At 38.8% G+C, this 21,704-nt stretch overlaps 2 protein-coding genes across 2 annotated transcripts; both read left to right on the forward strand.

Moving 5' to 3' along the window:
• Positions 1-2,864: 2,864 nt before the first annotated feature.
• LOC143643578 (olfactory receptor 52H1-like) lies at positions 2,865-3,799 on the forward strand. Its single transcript, XM_077112190.1, is given in 2 exon segments — positions 2,865-3,390; positions 3,393-3,799. Coding segments are annotated over 2 exon segments (933 nt in total).
• A 16,119-nt stretch (positions 3,800-19,918) lies between these two features.
• On the forward strand, positions 19,919-21,360 carry LOC143643579 (olfactory receptor 52H1-like). Its single transcript, XM_077112191.1, has one exon. The coding sequence runs from the start codon at positions 20,100-20,102 to the stop codon at positions 21,039-21,041; it is 942 nt and encodes a 313-aa protein (XP_076968306.1). The 5' UTR covers positions 19,919-20,099; the 3' UTR covers positions 21,042-21,360.
• Positions 21,361-21,704: the final 344 nt, after the last annotated feature.

Consider the following 21,704-nt stretch of genomic DNA (forward strand, 5'->3'; position numbering starts at 1 on the left):
GATTAAAATTAGTCAAGTGCAGTGAATCTGACAGCCATAATTTACAAAACTTTGAAACCCTTTCCAGCAGGCAGAATAATGTTCACCTCAAAGACATCCTCATCATAATTCCCAGAACCTGTGAACATGACAGATTAGATGACAAGGGTAATTAAGGTCACAGATGGAATTAGGTTTGCTAATCATTTGACCTGAAGACAAGTCCTGAATAATCCTTGTAATCACAAGTTTCTTTAAAAGCAGAAGACCGAGGCAGAAGGGGACAGTTGGGGAAATGAGATTGTGGCACAAGGCACAGAGAAATGCAATGCTGTTGGCTTTGAAGAGGGAGGGAGGGGATCTCTAGAAGAACCAAGGAAATGAATTTTTTCCAAAGACTCCAGAAAGGATAATACCCGATAACATCCTGATATTAGCTCAGCTGGATTTCTAAACTTCAGAGATACATTATAGATAATTAATGTGTATTGTTTTAAGTTAGAAAGTGTGTGGTAAATTGTCATTGCAGGTATAGAAAACCAAAACACAGCATCTGAGAAAAAGTGTAATTGTATTTTTTTACGTAACCACAGAACATATTGACATCTCAATCCATTATAGACGAAAATAAGACTTCATTAACAGAGGCTGATGTCATATTCAAAATATCTATAGGATAAAGATACAATATTATAAACTTTCAAGTCATACCATGTTGATACAGATTCAGTGCAATCACAAACCCAGTTTGTGTGTGTTTATAAATTGAGATGGTGATTCTAAAACTTTCATGGCAATACAAAATGCCAAGAATCGAGAGGTCATTTTTGAAGAACATGCGGGAGGACTTATATTTCCAATTCAAAGATTTATTTAAAGCTATTGAAAATTAAACTTAAATATTTAACTGTTTGTTCAAGATTATATAAATAGATTAACTAAAATATTTAGCAAGCACAGGAAAAATCTAGGAATTGTGTCTCAGAGAACTTGTCTGACTTGTTTAGGCCTGAATCTCCCAGGGATCCAATCACCCTAGCCTTCTAGCAGCCCCAGCAACACTCCATCTCAGGGGAAAAGGAGTTAATGTGTTTGATTTCATCCCTCAGCTAGGACTGGGAAATACAGGGACCCAGATAATCTAAGAATGATCTCCTAGGAATATATGGAAATGCATAAATGTTTCAATTTACCTCTCACTGGAAACTTTACTAGAGAGTTTTACTCACTTCCTTCTAAATAGAAACTTCCCTATAAAAAAAGAGGCAGAAGATGAGACTGGTGAGTTGAAAACTGCAATCATTGAGGGAGGAGAAAAACTCTTACAGGCTCTACAATTTCATCCAATAACCTAGTGCTGGGTTTACTCAAGCCCTGAAGGATGTGATCATGAGAGGAGGGTCCTGCTGGCACCGATGATTCTGAGGTCAGGAGACAAACACTGGTGAGGCACTATCAAAATAAAGAGCAGACCAGCTGTCGTAGAAGGAAAGAGGTCCTCTTCGGATTGAAGAGTAGGTTTGACCAGAGCAGCAGACCTTGATTTAGATATCTTCTTATGATCCCTCTTGGTAGTTTTTATGATTCATGGTAATTTTCCTCCCTATTAAGCATATGCCTGTAAACCTGAGGAAATGGGCTTCCTGAGAGGAGGAATCTGTTGCTCCAAGTGTTCTGAGCTGCAGTCTAGACTAAATTCTAGAGATATTCTTGAGGTCTACCTGCTTGTTTTTTTTTTTTTTTTTTTTTTTTTTTTTTTTTTTTTTAACAGAGAGAAGGATAGAAGGAAGGAAGGAAGGAAGAAAGGGAAACATTTTTAAACATTTTCTTGTTTTATTGTATTCTGTTTCTCCGTTTTTGTTACATGGGCTGGGGCCGGGAATCGAACCGAGGTCCTCCGGCATAGCAGGCAAGCACTTTGCCCGCTGAGCCACCGCGGCCCGCCTGCTTGTTTTTTTTTAAATCACTCTACCTGTTTTTCAGGCCACAGGAAGTAATGTGGCCATCGTTTTAGGATGGATATCATGAGGACTCTCTGTTGTTATATATTGTAAGCTTGATTTCTAGTGCCTGCCGGAGTTCAGCCTCGTCCTTGAGATGTAACCTAAATATACACTCATATGGAGGGCTGTCTATATTTCTCTTAAGGCAGATGCAATGTGTTCACCTTGAATAATTAAGGATTTTGTCCATGACAAAACTATCCCCTAAATGAGAGAAGCTCATTATATTAAGCTTTGATCAGGTTCCTGGCAGAAATGTCACTATATCCTACATGATTCCGTTCCCTCTTTTTACATAAGACTGTTACTACTCCTGCTAAAATCAATAATACAGAGATGGTATGACTCGCTTACAAAAACACTTACTTTCCTTAAAAGTTTTTTGAATGATAATTTACATTTGTTGGGGAAGATAAGAACCATGTCTCTCCAAAACTGATCTAAGGATGGACCGTATTCTGCTGGGACTCTGTAATGCTGTGTTCTCTGGTGTCTGTGTGCCTGATTACCTTTCCTTCTCTTTCTAAAAGTGTATCATAAAATAGATGACACAAACTGAATTACAGCTCATGGAACATTTTCCATGTAAAAGCTGCCTCAAAAGGCAAGCTCTGTGTAGTGCAAAGCTGAAGATACCCAGAGGTAAATACATAAAGAAATGAAGTTGGGTACAAGACAAAAAGAAGGGGTAATAATTAGTCAATTCTATAAGTGCAATTCATCCAGCAGATAGGAAATGCTTCTAATGCAGGAACTCTGAATGTGACGGTTGCAGTGCCCAATTGCTTTCAGCACCAGAGTGGAATTAGTTTGCACAGCCTTTTCTGACAATTGTGTTGTTCTCATGACTCAAGAACCAGTGGAAATCAGACTGCAGAGGCCATGGATAACTTGAGCTGTTATAACCCCAGTTCTTTTATCCTCATTGGCATATCTGGCTTGGAGAAGTTCCACGTCTGGATTGGGATTCCGTTTTGCACATTCTATGTTGTGGCCGTGGTGGGGAATTGCCTCCTCTTGTACCTCATTGCAGTTGATCATAGCCTCCACGAGCCCATGTTCTTTTTCCTGTCTATGCTGGCCACGACTGACCTCATCTTGTCCACTACTACAGTGCCCAAGCTTCTCGGTAACCTCTGGCTTGGCTCCCAGGAAATAACCTTCTCTGGATGTCTCACCCAGATGTTCTTCCTCCACTTCACCTTTGTAGTGGATTCAGCCATCCTATTGGCCATGGCATTTGATCGCTACGTGGCCATCTGCTTCCCCTTGAGATACAGCACCATCTTGGCTCCGCAGGTGGTCATCAAGCTTGTGGTGAGCCTTGTTCTGAGAAGCTTCTCTGTCGTCCTGCCAGTTGTTTTTCTGCTGAAACGGTTGCCCTTCTGCAGAACACGCATCATCCCACACACGAGCATATAGGTGTCGCTCGGCTTTCCTCAGCTGACATCTCCATCAACATCTGGTATGGATTTGCTGTTCTTATCATGACAGTCATCTCAGATGTGATTTTTATCGCTGCTTCTTACACCTTTGTCCTTTGTGCTGTCTTTCAACTCTCATCCCATGGTGCTCGCCAAAAGGCACTTAGTACCTGTGGCTCCCATGCCTGTGTTATCCTCATATTTTACATGCCTGCCTTCTTCTCCATCCTTGCTCATCGCTTTGGTCACAATGTTCCACGACACTTGCTCATCCTATTTGCCAACCTCTATGTGGCCATCCCTCCTGCTCTAAATCCTGTTGTTTATGGAGTGAAGACCAAGCAGATCCAAGACAAATTTATTCTCCTATTCTCTTTGACGACGACCCAATAATTGAGGAACACCACTGAAGAAGAATTTAATGTAAACTTGATTTGTTGAGACTTATATGATGTAGAAAGATATAAGAACAAAGCTGTAAATGCTATTGCTTTGAAAAGTTGGGTTCTTACCCACATGCAATGAATAGGCAGAGAGTGTTTGCAGGAAAAAAATTCTAAAGTTTTTGAAAAACAAGGATTTCTTGAGTTTAGGATTTCTCATCATTTCTGTGGAAATGATGGTGATGAGGAGAACAGAGGTAAAACTAGGCTTTTATCTTTCCTATTTCTACTTTTAGGAAATTTGAAGTTTAGATATTTCCTAATATACAGTTCAACTATATTTTTCATTTCTCAATTAGAGATAGTGTCTCCTGCCCTCCTTATTTAAATAACTCTCAGTCCTGTGTGCTACAACTTTTTAAACTTACTCCTTCTCACACTTTCAATCTAAAGTCTGTACATATCAACTACACTGCTCCTGAGTTCCACTACCTACAATGGAACTATTTCTCCAAAAAATTTACCCATCATCATGAACTCCTTACAGCACTGCTCTGTCTGCTTTTGTGTCATTTTTTTTTCCTTTTCAAGTTCCATCCTATGGAAGCTATCTCTTCTCCCAAAACCTCTGTTTCAGAAGAATTATGTGATTCAGAAGAATTATTAGATTAAAATCTACATCAATAATTTTTCATCACACTATAATCATTTTGAAGGACATCATTTGGTTAAATAAACTTCTATACTAACTACCTTATTATCTGTGTTACCAGGCAAATTCTGCTGCTAGGCTGACACAATGAATCCTCCATCTCCTAGTTATTTCTCTCTGATGTCATGCCCTCACTCTGCTTCCTCTTCCATGAATATCTGGATTTTATATGTTCTCAGACCTAAACCACTAAAAAATACTGAACTCAAGTTGCCCTATCTATCTGAGTTTTCTATACTGACAGCTCTTTTGCTTCTCTGAGACATAAACTGTCCACTGTCCTGGCCAGATTACTCATTTTACATTTTTCCTTATGGATCTCAATGACATAGGCATATCCTTTGTATCCATTTTCATTTATTGCATCCTTCAAGAGAAGACCAAACTTAGGTTTTCACTATTTTTACCCAAATTTTACATGTGTGTTGGCACATTTCATGTTCATCAATAATTATGAAGTGGGTAAAGCTAAATAACTCATTTCACAGATGAGGAAACAGACATATAAATGGGAAATATAAGTAGTTGGTCTGGGATGTGAGCCCAGGTCTGTCTGATTCCAAGTTCTGTATTCTTTATCCATTTCCTATCTGGGAATCTACTCACTTAAATGGCCCATAGCTATTCACATTTAATGTTGCAAAATTGACCTGATGACTATCTACCACCCACATAAAACTGTTCTTCCCTTACTTCCTATTTTTTTAGTAAATTGGAACGTCACCAACCAATTCCAAAGCCAGAAACATAGGGCTTTTCCTTTACTTCTCATCTTCAGCCCTCTAAGAAAATATTTCACATTTGCGTTGAATGTGACTCGAGTTTGAATTGCTTATAAGTCATGCCAGTGTAGATACGTAAACCACATTCTCTCCTTTATTTCTGCTCCTGTGCTTATTTAGGTCCTTACTTGTCATCTATTTCTCTGAGTATATTGCAAAGTCCACATTTAGGTCTTACAGAGTTGCTTCATCCAATCTACTCTCTCTCTATGAAAGCTAGAGTGATCATTTAAAAATGCACTTATGGAAAAAAAATGCACCTATGATTGTGTCAGTGCACCTTGAGACTCTACAGTGATTCAGTTGTCCTTAGAATCATGGAAGCTTTGAGTGAAAATAGCAACCTCCCATGAAGCTCTAGTTTAAGCCTGTATAAGAGTAACCTCCAGAATAGCTTCTCAACTCCATTTGAACTCTCTTAGCCACTGATAACTTATATTGTTCTACTTCTTTTCCCCCTTTTGGTCCAGAAAGCACGTTCAATCCCACAGTACCAGAGCCAGTCTCCACACTGGGAGTCATGTTCCACATTGTCAGGGAGACTTTCACCCCTGAATGTCATGTCTCTTATAGGTGAGAGGGCAATGATTCTCTTTGGAAAGTTTGGCTGAGACAGAGAGAAAGGCTGCATCTGAGCAAAAAAAAAAAAAAGAAATTTCCTGGGAGCAGCTCTTAGTCATAATTATAGATTGTCTTAGCTTCTCTACTACAAAAATAAGTTTAATAATAGCAAGTCTCAAAATCAAGGGCTTGGCCTATTTTCTCTGGAATTCCTTACGTTTCAGAGAGTACCAAGGGCTTCCCAGGTGGGAAAATTTAGTAGTTCCATATTTTTTTCTCCAGTCCATCTAGGGACTCTACCAATACTTTTTAATTATCAGCTCACCACAGTCTAGGATGTATCTGGGTGTTATATTAAGCTATACACAATTAGATGTCCTTGTTCCTGTTCTAGGCTCCATGATACAATTATCTTCTCTGCATTTTGTCTCTTACAGTAGGTAAAGCTCTATTGTCCTTTGCCCTGTTTTCTGATTTACCTGAGTCTCAACCAAGTCGGCTTTGTTTTTATCTCTAATTGAAGCCTGACCTCTTTTTTTGGTTACTTTAACAGTTGTTGGATGTAGCAATACTAACTTTCAGAGCTACAAACTCCACCTCTGAGTCTTAGGTGTCACATAAGTGCCCAAAGTTCCAGGGAAATACCAGCTTATACACATTTAGCACGGCATCTCGGAATTTAGAAATACACTTTCACCTAGAGACTTAATGTGTTTGCTGTAAGAGTTTACTATATAGGCTCCAATTTTCTTGTAAGGATCTTCTAAAAGGGACCATACCATATTTGTTCTTTCATTTCTAGCTTATTTTGAAGAACACAATGTCCCCAAGGATCAATCACTTTATTGTATGCCTTATGACTTCGTTCTTTTTGTAGCTGCTCAAAATTCGAACATGTGTATACATCACAGTTTGGACATTCTGCTTCTCACTCATTGGACCTTTTGGCCCCCACCTTCTATAAGGGCAGGATAGATAATGTCCAATATAAACAATCCATGTCTTATTGTCTCCTCACTTATTTGTACAGTCATCAGCACTCTTAAATTTAGACAGTTGTCATCGGTTCAAAAAGACACACAACCAATAAACAGAATCTCATCATATATCAAATCTGTATACTTCAGTTATTTACCCCTGGTATTGCTGTTGTACTGTTGATGTCTTCTGCTAACTATAGGCTACAGAATGCACTATTAGTTTTCCCCTATACTCCTCTATTCTTGAGTCTTTGCACAAATTTAAACTTTTGAAGTAATTCATGCAAGAACTTATTTAAAATTGTAGAGTTAATTGGTCAGAGACATGACCCTTTTCAATCCTATTCACCGTCAATATGGTAGTGTTACTCATAATGCCACTAATGAACTACCTTCACTTCTATCCATTCACTTACATTTAGATTCAGCCCCATTGGGTAACTGTACACCCACATCTAGCTTCTGTGTACCTCTGGGTCCCCTATATTCTATATTGAACACTTCTGAGTTTACCATTACCAGAATTATAACAGTGAAATCATACAGTATATATTCTTTTGGGTCTGGCTTATTTCACTCAATATTATGTCTCCAAGGACATCCATGTTGTCATGTGCCTCAGAACCACATTTTGCCTTACTATTGCATAATAGTCCATCGTATGTATATATAACATTTTGTTTATCCACTCATCGGTTGATGGGCACTTGGATTGTTTCCATCTTTTGGCCATTGTAAATAGTGCCACTATTAAAATTGGTGCCGAAATGTCTGTTTTTTTCAGTATTTTCAGCTCTACTGCATATATACTGAATAGTAGTATTGCTGGGTTGTAGGACAACTCATTTAGTTTTTGTGAGGAGCTGACAAACTGTCTTTCACAGTGGCTTTACCATTATTCATTCCTTCCCAGCAATGAATAAGCTTTCCAATTTCTCCACATCTTCTCCAACATTTATACTTTTCTGTTTGTTTAATAACAGCAATTCTTATGTGTGAGGTGGTACCTCATTCTAGTCTTGATTGCATTTCCCTTACACTAATGGAGATGAGCTTATCTTCATATGTTTTTTACTCATTTGAATTTGTTCTTTGAAAAAAATGTCTTTTCATATCCTTTGCCAATTCATAATTGGGTTGTTTGTTCTTTTCCTCTTGAGGTGTACAATTTTTTCATGTACACAGGATATCAAACTTTTGTCTGATATGTGGTTTTCAAATATTTTCTCCCATTGAGCTTGCTGCCTCTTAACCTTTTTGACAAAGTCCATTGAGGCACAGAATATTTTGATTTTGAAGACTTCCCATGTGTCTATACAGGAAGGATATGGTTAAAGCATTTGTAAACTTGCAGTTTGTTTGAATGTCCTCAAGCAATAGAAAACCACTGCACACATCTGCACAATGATTTCATGCTGAAAACAGCATGAGAGCTGAAAACAGCTCAAAATGTTTGCCTTCTTCATTTATCTGTGGCCTTCTCTGTTCTGGAATGTCTCCTCCTATTCTTGAGTAGACGTCTGTTTTGTTCTTTTATTAATGATAATTTCTCAAGGTAATATTTAACCTACCCTCATAATCAAAGAATAATCTTACTATGCTGCTTGCCATATGGCCTCTTTTTCATCTAATAAATAGCTAACAGAAAATAAACTCGAGGCTCTGATTCTCTCTTTAGATAGATTCTTCCTTACTTTCTGACTTCTTGTTAAAGAATTTTTTTCTCATGCTGATTCTTTGTGGGACCAAGAATAACTGGCATAAGTGGAGTCACCAATAGTCTATATTTATTTTTATTCTTAGGCTTTAGGTGTAGAGATAAAGTTACCTCTTATTAAGAATTTATGAAGATATTTTATTCTTGGGGTTATATGGTATCCTCTCTTACATTTAGGTCTTTGTTCCACTTTGAATTAATTTGTATACAGGGTATAAATTAGGGGTTGTATTTCATTCTTTAGCTTTTGATACCCAGTTCTTTCATGCTCATTTATTGAAAATGCTTTTCTGTCTACATTCAGTATAATTTAGGGCCTTGTCAAAGTTCAATTGACCATAGATTTGGTGGTCTATTTCCACACTCACGATTTGATTCCTTTGGTCAAAAAAAAATATATATATATATATATTTTATTCCTTTGGTCAATATATATATATATATATTTAGATGTAAATAGCATGCTCTCTTGACTGTTGCGTTTTTTTATTATAAGCTTCAAAGTCAGGAAGTGTTAATCTTCAAACTTCTCTCTGAATGTCTGCTTTTCTGATATTTTCTGAAAATATCCTGCTTTCTTTTGGTTACAGCTTTCATAGAAGATCTTTCCCAACCTTCCACTTTCAATGTATTTGTATCCTTGGGTCTAAAATGAGCATATATTTGGATTATGTTTTTTAATCCATTCCATCATTCTGAATCTTTTAAGTGGTATGCTTAGTCCATTTAAATTCAAATATATTACTGTAAGAATATCTACTATATTATCTTTTATCTTTTATTTGTCAGAGCTATACATTCTTTCCCCTTTCTCTCTTTTTTTATCCTTTATGTTACTTTTAGTGATCACTCTTCAATTCTGCATCCTCTTCCAGACCTCCCCCTTCTGTCTTTAGTACTTCTTGTAGGGGAAGTCTCTTGTTGACAAATTCTCTTAGCCTTTGTTTGTTTGAGAAGATTTTAATCTCCCTAAATTCTGAAGGGATGGCTGCATAAAAAATTTTTTCCTGGAAGTATTTCTTTTTCATGATCTTAAAAATATCATACCATTGCCTTCTTGCCTCCATTTTGCTTGTTGTTTAGTCTGAACTCAGTCTTTGTGGTTTCCCTTATATGTATTGAACCTCTGTTCTCTTGCTACTTTCAGGACTTTCTCCTTGCATTCAACATTTGGGAATCTGTTTAGTATATATATGTCTTGGAGTAGGTCTATTTAGATTCATTTCATTTCAGGTTTTCGTGGGCTTCTTTGATTTGCATATTTATGTCTTTTATAATAGTTGGAAATTTCCCTCCCTTATCTCTTCAACTAACCATCCTAGACCTTATTCTTCTCTTCTCCTTCTGGGAAAGCAAGGATTTTCTTGTATGTGCTCTTCATATTGTCAATCATTTCCCTTAAATCCATTCCATTTTTTCCCCATCTTTCTTGCCATTTGTTCTTTTGTGTACTCAAGTTCAATTGTCCTGTCTTCTAGCTCTCTTGATCTTTCTTCTACCTCTTCTAATCTTCTGTTGTGTGTCTCTAGTATATGTTTAACTTGATCTTCAGTATCTTCTATCTCTTTGAGATCTACCATTTTTTTATTTAGTCCCTCTTTCAAATTCTTCTTTATGGTCTTCCAGTGTTGTCTTGATGTCCTTTATGTTCTTATGAATATCCTTGATTTGTTGCTCCAAATTCTGTGTCCTCTCTGGTATTTTAATTTGGTCATTTGGCAGGGCCAAATCTGTCTAAATCTTCACATACTTGGTGATTTTTCTGTTGCTTCAGGGCATTTGATTATCTTAATAAGGTTATTTTGCAAGTTGGTTTCCTTCACTCCTGTAAAGTTTTGTATTTGCTTAAGTTTGCATTGAAGGTCCCCTTTTGCACTTGGTTTGTCAGTAATTCCTCAGCAAATCAGGGCCTAGATCTCAAGGAGTGGATTAAGTACTACTTGAGGCTTCCAAACAGAAGGTGCTCTTGAGCCACCTCTTTCCCTCAGGCCTGCATCTCCCTGACTACAGCAGTCATCAGAGCAAGGTGGAGTCCCCATGTACTTTCAGCTGTAGCTGCTGATGTTAATGCACACTGAGAGTCTCCAACCTTGGGGCTCAGGGGTGAGAACTATGTATCTCAGCGAAGGTGCCACTTATAGGCCCAGTGGGTCTGATGGCCCCCAGGCTCCCACTTGGGATGACCTTAGCCTGTTGGTTTGGGTATTTCAGCTGATCCTGCCCAGAAGCAGCCCCAAAATGCCTGGTGGCTGGTCCTGGCATGTGGCAGATAACCAATCCCCATGCACATTGGAGTGGCCAGTTGCAGTGCAGGAAGGAGCAGCCATATGCAGTGCCCAATGGGGTGACTTGTCACAATACAGTCAGGACAGTTATTTGTAGCACACTGCAGGGTGTTTGGCCACAGCAGGGAAACTAAGCCTACTTATAAATATGCCTAAATGTCACCCTGAGAGAACCTCTTTTATTGCTCAGATGCACCCTTTCTCTCCAAGTCAAACTCTGCAAATAAACTTACTCTCCTCCCCCTGCCCTTTCACATAGGGGTGTAAGTCTTCCTGGTTTTGTTTGGCATGACTTCAAAGACAAGCCTGGTCCTGGCATTATGGGCTTGACAGTGCCTTTTTGATCAAAAGAGGAAAGAGAAATGAAACATAATAAAGTTTCAATGGTGAAGAGATTTCAGATAGAGTCAAGAGGTTATTCTTAAGGTTACTCTTATGTAAGTTTCAGTCAAATATTGCAAATTATCACAGTATGCCAAGCTGCAACCAAAGTATTCCTTTACCTCATCTGTCATTTTGTAGATCTCATATAAGTGGAAGAGTACTCTAAGACCCAGAATAGGTTAAGTTCAGTTCCAGCCCTACATCTGGCAACATGTTTAATCTTGAGGAGTCATTTAAAATGTCTATACTCTAGGAACACTCTTACTTATTTCAGTATACTTATATGAGGAACAAATGAAACCCACAGATGAAGTAATTTCTAAATGTTAACTACATGTAAAATATTAATTCTCTTTAGGGTGGATATTTTTTTGTGTTTTTCTCTGAGAAGATAATTGTGAGGGGTGGTGTAGAGATGTATTAGAAGGTGAAAATTTCTTCACAGGAAATCACATCTGTGCCCTTGAAGCTTGACTGTTGGAGAGCTATGATAGTTTGAGTGCAAAAAAAAAAAAAAAAAAAAAAAGAAAAATAAATTAAGAAATAAATGGCACAAATGAAAGTTATTCTTTCACCTTAAACAAATAGAAAAGTGGACAAAATAATAAAACATCTGGTTTCTGACACTGGGAAAGCAAGTAGTGTGGGATTGTGATCGCTGACACACTAATATCATCTGTGTGGGTCAGAAAAGGACAAAACAACAAGAAGGAGTATGGGTCAGAATGTCTACAAATCCAGAGATTTTCTAGTTTCCAGGTCTAGATAAAGGAAGTAGTAGCTTAGAAGGAAATTTAGCTTCTGCCATATAAGATGAATTTTAAAAGTTTCTAATATAGAAATAGAAAATCCAACCACTGCTTGAAGTCAGGAATAGGGGACAGGGACCCTGATCAAGAACATAAAATAACCATACACATGCACACACAAGTGCACACACATACACTAACATGCACATACATGTACACATGCACACACATGCACACATGTACATGCATGTGCTCACACACATACATGTGTACACGTACATATGAATACACACATACACACCACAAAGCATACAAACACACACCAAAAACTGCTACCAAACCAGTTCTCAGAAGTAACGTTTATAGAAAGCTGCTTGCCTGGACATATGGGAGGAGGGAGACATTTTTGTATTTAGTAACTGTTATTAACTGAATCAATCTTTCTATCTTAGAGACTGGACATATGTTATCCAAGAAATGGATCAGAATCCCAAACCATCACATTAAGCTATTGTTCAGAATTGAGTCCCTCTGGTTATAGGTCAAGGTAACTGGAAGGATAAGCAAAGGAAGAAAGTAAAGAAGAGAGTAGTCAGAGGGCCTCTCACACACCATAGCACAGGAAAATAGATGATGTGTATGTACATCAGAGCACATATATCTTTATGCAAAGAAAGTAAGGCAAAACTTCAAAACAACAAGAAAAAGTAAGAAGTAAGGCAAAAATAACAAAATAACAACTGAATAGAGATATTTATACACATCTATTACTGCAATAGCTCGCAGACTAAAATTAATCAAATGCTGAATTTGAGAGCCATAATTTACAAAGTTTGAAACTTTTTACAGTAGGCACAATAATATTCACCCCAAAGACATCCTTGTTGTAATTCCTAGAACCTGTGAACATGACAGATTAGATGACAAAGAATAATTAAGGTTGCAGATGGAATTAGGTTTGCTAATCAGTTGACCTGAACACAGGTCCTGAATAATCCTTATAATCACAAATTTCCTTAAAAATAGAAGACAAAGGTATAAGAGAACAGTCAGGAGTCAGGGAGATGAGACTGTGGAACAAGCACACAGAGATGGAATGCTGCTGGCTTTTTTTTTTTTTTTTAATTTTAAAAAGAGGAATTTATTAAGTTGCAAGTTTACAATTCTAAGGCCATGAAAATGTCCCAATTAAGGCAAGGCTATAAAAGTCCAAATTAAGGCACCAAGAAGAGGCTGTTTTCACTCAGGAAAGGCCAATGTAGTTCGGGTTTCTCTCAGCTGAGAGGGAGCATGGCAATACCTGTTAGCTTTATTTCCCAGCTTCTTGTTTCATGAAACTCCCCCAGTAGCATTTTTCTTCTTCATCTCCAAAGATCTCTGGCTGTGGGCACTTTGATGGTTCTGGTTGCTTTTTTCAAAACGGTTCTCTCTTAAACGGTTCCAGTAAGCAACCCCAGTTTGAATGGGTGGAAAAACATCTCCATGGAAACCATCTTATAAAAAATTATCACCCACAGTTGTGTGGTTCACATCTCCATGGAAACAATCAAAATGTCCCACCCAGCTGTAGTGAGTGAGGATTAAAGGAAATGGGTTTTCTTGGACACATAATAGTTTCAAACTGGCACATTCTACATTTTGGATTCCGAAAAGACATGTTCTTCCAAATGCAAAATGCACTCATACCATCATGATATCATAAAGCCTTAATCCATTTCAGTAACAATACAAATAGAATACAAATTCAGAAACACTACAAAATTTCATCAAAGTCAGCTATAGGCATGGTCTGTTCTAAGGCAAAACTGTCCTCTGGCTCTGGACCTGTAAAACTTACTACAAGTTATCTGCTGCCAATATACAAATCAGGGATAATCATATGATGTAAGTTCCCATTTCCATAGGGAGGAACTGAAGGGAACATAGAGGCGACAGGACCTAAATAGTTCTGGAAACCTGAAGGACAAAGGCCATTCGATTTCAAAGTCTGAAAATCATTTATCCTTGGGGCTTTAGAAAGCTGCAGTCCCAACTTTTCTAATGGTCTTTGCAGTGGCCCTAGTCTCTCCAAATGCAACCTTGGGGGACACTGGGGAGAACACCTTTATCTCAGGTCCACTCTGTCCAAGCACTGTGGATGTACCTGGGTTCTCTGCCATCTCAGCAACACCTTCTCAACCCTTCCAGGGCAACGTGGTGGCAGCTAGGCTCTCCCCAATCCCCAAGGAATGTGCTCCACACTCTCCAAGGCTCGGGGCACATTTTTTTTCTCAAACAGTGAAGTGGAAGGCCCACCCTCTGCCTTTGGAGCAAACTCACACTCTCCAAGTGCTTGAGTGCGTCCGCTTTTCTGGCCTGAGATTTCTTGACTTCAGGCCAAAGCTTCCATTGTTCTGCCTCTAAAGTTATATTTCCTCCAACTTTTCCCTTTTTGTCCAGACTGGCAGTGGTTCCATTTATTCAGATCCTACAATACTCCTGTTGGTTTTCTATGGAGGAGGCTGGGATCATGCCCATCAGACAAAAGGGCTTTCCAAAAATCCCTCCTGGATAACTCCATATTCAATCCTCCCTTGTCCTGTAAGGGCTGACTGCTTCCATGTTTGGTCAAATCCTCACGTGCGGCTCTGCTCTCTGGAGTCTCCTTATCTGGAAGCAGGGAATTTTCCATAACATCCATTTCTGGTTTCGTTGAACTCTAGATTTCAATTCTCATAGTAACTTGTTCCTATCGCATTTTACTATACGCTTCAAGGAGGATGAATGCTGCTGCCTTTGAAGAGAGAGGAAAGGTAGCTCTCGAAAAAGCAAGGAAATGAATTCTTTCCAAAGGACCCCAGGAAGGATACTGGGGTCCTACCTGATGACATCTTGATATTACCTCAGCTGGATTTCTAAACTTCAGAGATATATTATCGATAATTAATGTGTATTGTTTTACGTTAGAAAGCTTGTGGTAAAGTTTTTTTTTTTTTAATTTTTTTATTAATCAAAAAAAGAAAAGAAATTAACACAACATTTAGAAATCATTCCATTCTACAAATGCACTCAGTAATTCTTAGTATCATCACATAGATGTATGATCATCATTTCTTAGTACATTTGCATCGATTTAGGAAAAGAACTAGCAAAACAGCAGAAAAAGATATAGAATGTTAATATAGAGAAGAGAATTAAAATAATAATACTAATAATATATATATATATATATATAAAGGAAAAAGAAAAAAAACAAAAACAAAAGATGCAAACACACAAACAAACAAACAAAAAACCATATTTCAGGTGCAGCTTCATTCAGTGTTCCAACCTAGTTACATTACACTTAGGTATTATTGTGCTGTCCATTTTTGAGTTTTTGTATCTAGTCCTGTTGCACAGTCTGTATCCCTTCTGCTCCAATTACCCATTATCTTACCCTGTTTCTAACTCCTGCTGGTCTCTGTTACCAATGATATATTCCAAGCTGATTCTCGAATGTCGGTTCACATCAGTGGGACCTTACAGTATTTGTCCTTTAGTTTTGGGCTAGACTCACTCAGCATAATGTTCTCTAGGTCCATCCATGTTATTACATGCTTCATAAGTTTAGTCTGTCTTAAAGCTGCATAATATTCCATCGTAGGTATATGCCACAGTTTGTTTAGCCACTCGTCTGTTGATGAACATTTTGGCTGTTTCCATCTCTTTGCAATTGTAGATAATGCTGCTATAAACACTGGTGTGCAAATGTCCGTCTGTGTCTTTGCCCTTAAGTCCCTTGAGTAGATACCTAGCAGTGGTATTGCTGGGTCGTAATCCATTCTGCCATTCTATGTCTTTTGATTGGGAAATTCAGTCCATTAACTTTTAGTATTATTACTGTTTGGATAATATTTTCCTCCACCATTTTGGCTTTTGTATTATATATATCATATCTGATTTTCCTTCTTTCTACACTTTACTCCATACCTCTCTCTTCTGTCTTTTTGTATCTGACTCTAGTGCTCCCTTTAGTATTTCTTGCAGAGCTGGTCTCTTGGTCACAAATTCTCTCAGTGACTTTTTGTCTATAAATGTTTTAATTTCTCCTTCATTTTTGAAGGACAATTTTGCTGGATATAGGAGTCTTGGTTGGCAGTTTTTCTCTTTTAGTAATTTAAATATATCATCCCACTGTCTTCTAGCTTCCATGGTTTCTGCTGAGAAATCTACACATAGTCTTATTGGGTTTCCCTTGGATGTGACAGATTGTTTTTCTCTTGCTGCTTTCAAGATCTTCTCTTTCTCTTTGACCTCTGACATTCTAACTAGTAAGTGTCTTGGAGAACGCCTATTTGGGTCTATTCTCTTTGGGGTGCGCTGCACTTCTTGGATCTGCAAATTTAGGTCTTTCATAAGAGTTGGGAAATTTTCAGTGATAATTTCTTCCATTAGTTTTTCTCCTCCTTTTCCCTTCTCTTCTCCTTCTGGGACACCCACAACACGTATATTTGTGCGCTTCATATTGTCATTCAGTTCCCTGATCCCCTGCTCAAGTTTTTCCATTCTTTTCCCGATAGTTTCTGTTTCTTTTTGGAATTCAGATGTTCCATCCTCCAGTTCACTAATTGTAGCTTCTGTCTCTTTAGATCTACCATTGTAGGTATCCATTGTTTTTTCCATTTTTTCTTCTTTGTCCTTCACTCCCATAAGTTCTGTGATTTGTTTTTTCAGATTTTCTATTTCTTCTTTTTGTTCAGCCCATGTCTTCTTCATGTCCTCCCTCAATTTATTGATTTGGTTTTTGAAGAGTTTTTCCATTTCTGTTCGTATATTCAGCATTAGTTGTCTCAGCTCCTGTATCTCATTTGAACTATTGGTTTGTTCCTTTGACTGGGCCATATCTTCAATTTTCCGAGCGTCATCCATTATTTTCTGCTGGTGTCTGGGCATTTGATCAGATTTCCCTGGGTGTGGGACCCAGCTGGTTGAAAGGTTTTTCTGTGGAATCTCTGGGCTCTGTTTTTCTTTTCCTGCCCAGTAGGTGGCGCTCGTGGCGCTCGTCTGTCTGCACGGCAGTCGGCCCGGGAAACCGCGCATGGAGGCGGGGGTCGCTGGCCGCCGCGGCTTGGGAGAGTGCCGGTCCTAATTGCCCAGCTGGCCTGAAACGCCAAGCGTGACGGGAGGGCCCCGCTATCCAACGTTCCCAGTCAGACCGGGGAGCCACGTGCGTGGAGGGGACCCCAGTCGCCAGCCGCCCGGGCCGGGAAAACGCGCGCCCCTCGGGTATCTCACCGCAGCAGATTCTCCCTGCCTGTTCAGCTGTTCCAGAATGGGGTACGCTGTCTTTTTGGTCTCTGTCGTGACTCCGGGAGCTGTTTCGTATTGTTTCTGTTTCTTTAGTTGCTTTTCTGGAGGAGAAACTAAGACCCGCGTGTCTTACTAAGCCGCCATCTTCTCCGGAAGTAATTGTGGTAAAGTTTTTTTGCAGGTATAGAAAACCAGTATACACAGCTTCTGACAAGAAGTGTAATTGTATGTTTCTTAAGTAATCATGGACCATATTAACATCTCAACTCATTCTTGAGGAAAATAAGACTTCATTAATAGAGGCTGATGTCATATTCAAAATATTTATAGGCTAAAGATACAATATTATAAACTGTCAAGTGATACCATGTTGATACAGATTCAGTGCAATTACAAATCCAGTGTGTGTGTGTGTTTATAAATTGAGAAGGTGATTTTAAAACTTTCATAGCAATACAAAATGTCAAGAATAGAGAGGTCATTTCTGAAGGACATGTGGGAGAACTTTTACTTCCAATTCAAAGATTTATTTAAAGCTATAGAAAATTTAACTTAAATATTTAACTTTTTGTTCAAGATTGTATAAATAGATTAACTAAAATATGCAGTAAGCACAGAAAAATTCTTAGGCCTCTAAGAATTCTGCCTCAGAGAACTTGTCTGACTTGTTTACGCCTGAATCTCTCAGGGATCCAATCACCCTAGCCTTCTAGCAGCCCCAGCAGCACTCCATCTCAGGGGAAAAGGAGTTACTGTGTTTGATTTCATCCTTGTCTAGGACTGGGAAATGCAGGGGCCCAGATAATCAAAGAATGATCTCCTAGGAATATATGGAAATGCATAAATGTTTCAATTCACCTCTCACTGGAAACTTTACTAGAGAGTTTTACTCACTTCCTTCTAAATAGATACTTCCCACTCTTCCTATAAGACAGGGGACAGAAACGAGACTGGTGAGTTGAAAACTGCAATCACTGAGGGAGGAAAAACACTCTTACAGGCTCTACAACTTTATCCAATAACCTAGTGTTGAGTTTACTCAGGGTCCGAAGGATGTGATCATGAGAGGAGGGTCTTGCTGGCACCAACGATTCTGGGGTCAGGAGACAGACCATGGTAAGCCACTATCAAAATAGAGGTCAGACCAGCTGTCATAGGAGAAAAGAAAGAAAGGGTTGAAGAGTAGGTTTTGACCAGAGCAGCAGACCTTGATTTGGATATCTTCTTATAATCCCTCTTGGTAGTTTTTATGAGTAGTGGTAATTTTCCTCCCCATTAAGCATATTCCTGTAAACCTGAGAAAATGGGCTCCCTGAGAGGAGCAATTTGTGCTCCAAATTTTTTGAGCTATAGTCTAGACTAAATTATAGAGATATTATTGAGCTCTAACTGTTTATGTTTTTTAAAATCAGTCTACCTGCTTTTCAGGCCATGGGAAGTAACATGGCCATTGTTTTAGGGTGGATATCATGAAGACTCTCTGTTGCCATACAGTATTCTTGTAAGCTTGATTTCTAGTGCCTGCCAGACTGCAGGCTGCATTGGCTCTTGAGATATAACTTAAATATGCATCCATATGGAGGGCTGCTTACATTACTCCTAAGGCAGACGCAATGTGTTCACCTTGAATAATTAAGGATTTTGTTCATGACAAAACCTCCCCCTAAATGAGGGAGGCTCATATATAAAACTTTGACTAGGATCCTGGGAGAGACGTCACAATAGCCTACATGGTTCCATCCTTTCTTTTTACATAAGACTGTTACTACGCCTGTCAAAATTGACAATACAGTGCTAGTATGACTTGCTTACAAATTTCACTTACTTTCCTTAAAAGCTTTTTGAATGATATCTTGCATTTGTTGGGGAAGATAACAACCATCTCTCTCCAAAACTGGTATAAAGTTGGGGCATATTCTCCAGAATGTGAGGATTTTCTCAGGTTGACTTCTCCTTTGCCAAATGACATTGACTGACATTTATTAAGAAGGCATTGCCAAACTCACTGATGGATAGCTTCCTCTCCTCTTCTTAAGGAACAGAGGTTCTCCAGGATTTAGGTCATTGCTCCTAGGGCACATGCCACCTCTCAGCTCATTTTTCTCTGCCTAAGACAGAACAGTGTTCCCCAATGCCATCTGTGTTTTCTCCTAAATGCATTCCTTATAGTCACATCACAGGATGTTTGTGCCTTAATCTGAACCATACCCAAATCTTGTGTAACAGCACTTCTTTCACCACCACACAAATAAAAGCTGCCCTTTATTTTCCATCATCACTTTTTCCAAGCTTCATCCAAACTCTTTAGTTTATTATGTAAAAACCATAATTTGAAACATAATTGTATATGGAAGTCAACCATTGCCTTTCCTTGCAGTTCACCTCATTTGACATTTTTATCATTTACTTTCTCTTCCCCCATCTTTATTTGTCTTACTACTCCTCCTCTTCCATCTCTTCCACCTCCCATTCCTGTCCCTCCCATTTCTTCTCATCCTCATAATTCATACTTCTTCCTTTTGAACTTGAGCTTATCCTAAGTATTTACATTATGACCAGAACACATCTATTTAGGTTTCTTATGAAATGGCTCATTATCAGCTCCTTGACCTATAAAAATAACAATCTCCTTTTGTTCATTAATAAATATATATTGAAATGAAGTGTGGTCCAAAGCAAAGAGAAGGGGCAATAATTAGTCAATTCTGTAAGTGCAGTTCCCCATCCAGCTTCTAATGGAACTCTGAATGTGACAGTTGCAGTCCCCAACTGCCTTCAGCAGCAGAGTAGAATTAGTTTGATCAGCCCTTTCTGACAATTGTGTTGTCCTCAGGACTCAAGAACCAGTGGAAATCAGACTGCAGAGGCCATGGATAACTTGAGCTGCTATAACCCCAGTTCTTTTATCCTTGTTGGGTTACCAAGCCTAGAGAAGTTCCACATCTGGATTGGGATTCCCTTTTGCACATTCTATGTTGTGGCTGTGGTGGGAAATTGCCTCCTCTTGTACCTCATTGCAGTTGATCATAGCCTCCACGAGCCCATGTTCTTTTTCCTGTCTATGCTGGCCATGACTGACCTCATCTTGTCCACTACTACAGTGCCCAAGCTTCTCGATAACCTCTGGCTTGGCTCCCAGGAAATAACTTTCTCTGGATGTCTCACGCAAATGTTCTTCCTCCACTTCACCTTTGCAGTGGATTCAGCCATCCTATTGGCCATGGCGCTTGATCGCTATGTGGCCATCTGCTTCCCCTTGAGATACAGCACCATCCTGGCTCCACAGGTGGTCATCAAGCTTGTGGTAAACCTTGTTCTGAGAAGCTTCTCTGTTATCCTGCCAGTTGTTTTTCTGCTGAAACGGTTGCCCTTCTGCAGAACACGCATCATCCCACACACATACTGTGAGCATATAGGTGTTGCTCGGCTTTCCTCAGCTGACATCTCCATCAACATCTGGTACGGATTTGCTGTGCCTCTCATGACAGTCATCTCAGATGTGATTTTTATCGCTGTTTCCTACACCTTCATCCTTCGTGCTGTCTTTCAACTCTCATCCCACGGTGCTCGCCAAAAGGCACTTAGTACCTGTGGCTCCCATGCCTGTGTTATCCTCATGTTTTACACGCCTGCCTTCTTCTCCATCCTCGCTCATCGCTTTGGTCACAGTGTTCCTCGACACTTGCTCATCCTGTTTGCCAACCTCTATGTGGCCATCCCTCCTGCTCTGAATCCTATTGTTTACGGAGTGAAGACCAAGCAGATCCAAGACAAATTTATTCTCCTATTCTCTTTGAAGATAACCCAATAATTGAGGAACACCACTGAAGAAGAACTTAATGTAAATTTGATTTATTGAAACTTATATGATGTAGAAAGATATAAGAACAAAGCTGTAAATTCTATTACTGCAAAAATTCAGGATTGTACCCAGGTACAATGAATAAGCAAGAGAGTGTGTAGAGAAAAAATGTTCTAGATATTTTGAAAAACAAGGATTGTGTGGGTTTAGATTTCTCACTTTTTGTGTGAAAATGACGATGATGAGGAGAAGAGAGGTAAAACTAGGCTTATATCTTTCCTATTTTAATTTTAGGAAATTTGAAGTTTAAATATTTCCTAATGTATGGTTGAGGTACATTTTTTTTTTTTAATTTCTCAGTTAGTGATAAGGTCTCCTGCCTTCTTTATTTAATTAGCTCTCAATTCTGTCTGCTCCAACTTTAATTAAACTTAGTTCTTATCATTCTTTTATTCTAGATTCTGTACATATCAAGTACGCTGCTCTTGTGTTCAGCTACCCACAATGGAACAGTTTCTCCAAAAAATTTTTTCATCATCATCAACTCCTCACAGAACTGCTCTGTCTGTATTTGTGTCATGTCTCTCCTCTCATGTCTCTCTTCTTACGTCTTTCCTTTCGAGTTCCATCCCATGGAGGCTCCCTTTTCTCCCAAAACCTCTGTTTTAGAAG

This window comes from Tamandua tetradactyla, chromosome 8 (assembly GCF_023851605.1).
Source record: "Tamandua tetradactyla isolate mTamTet1 chromosome 8, mTamTet1.pri, whole genome shotgun sequence".
NCBI lineage: Eukaryota > Metazoa > Chordata > Mammalia > Pilosa > Myrmecophagidae > Tamandua > Tamandua tetradactyla.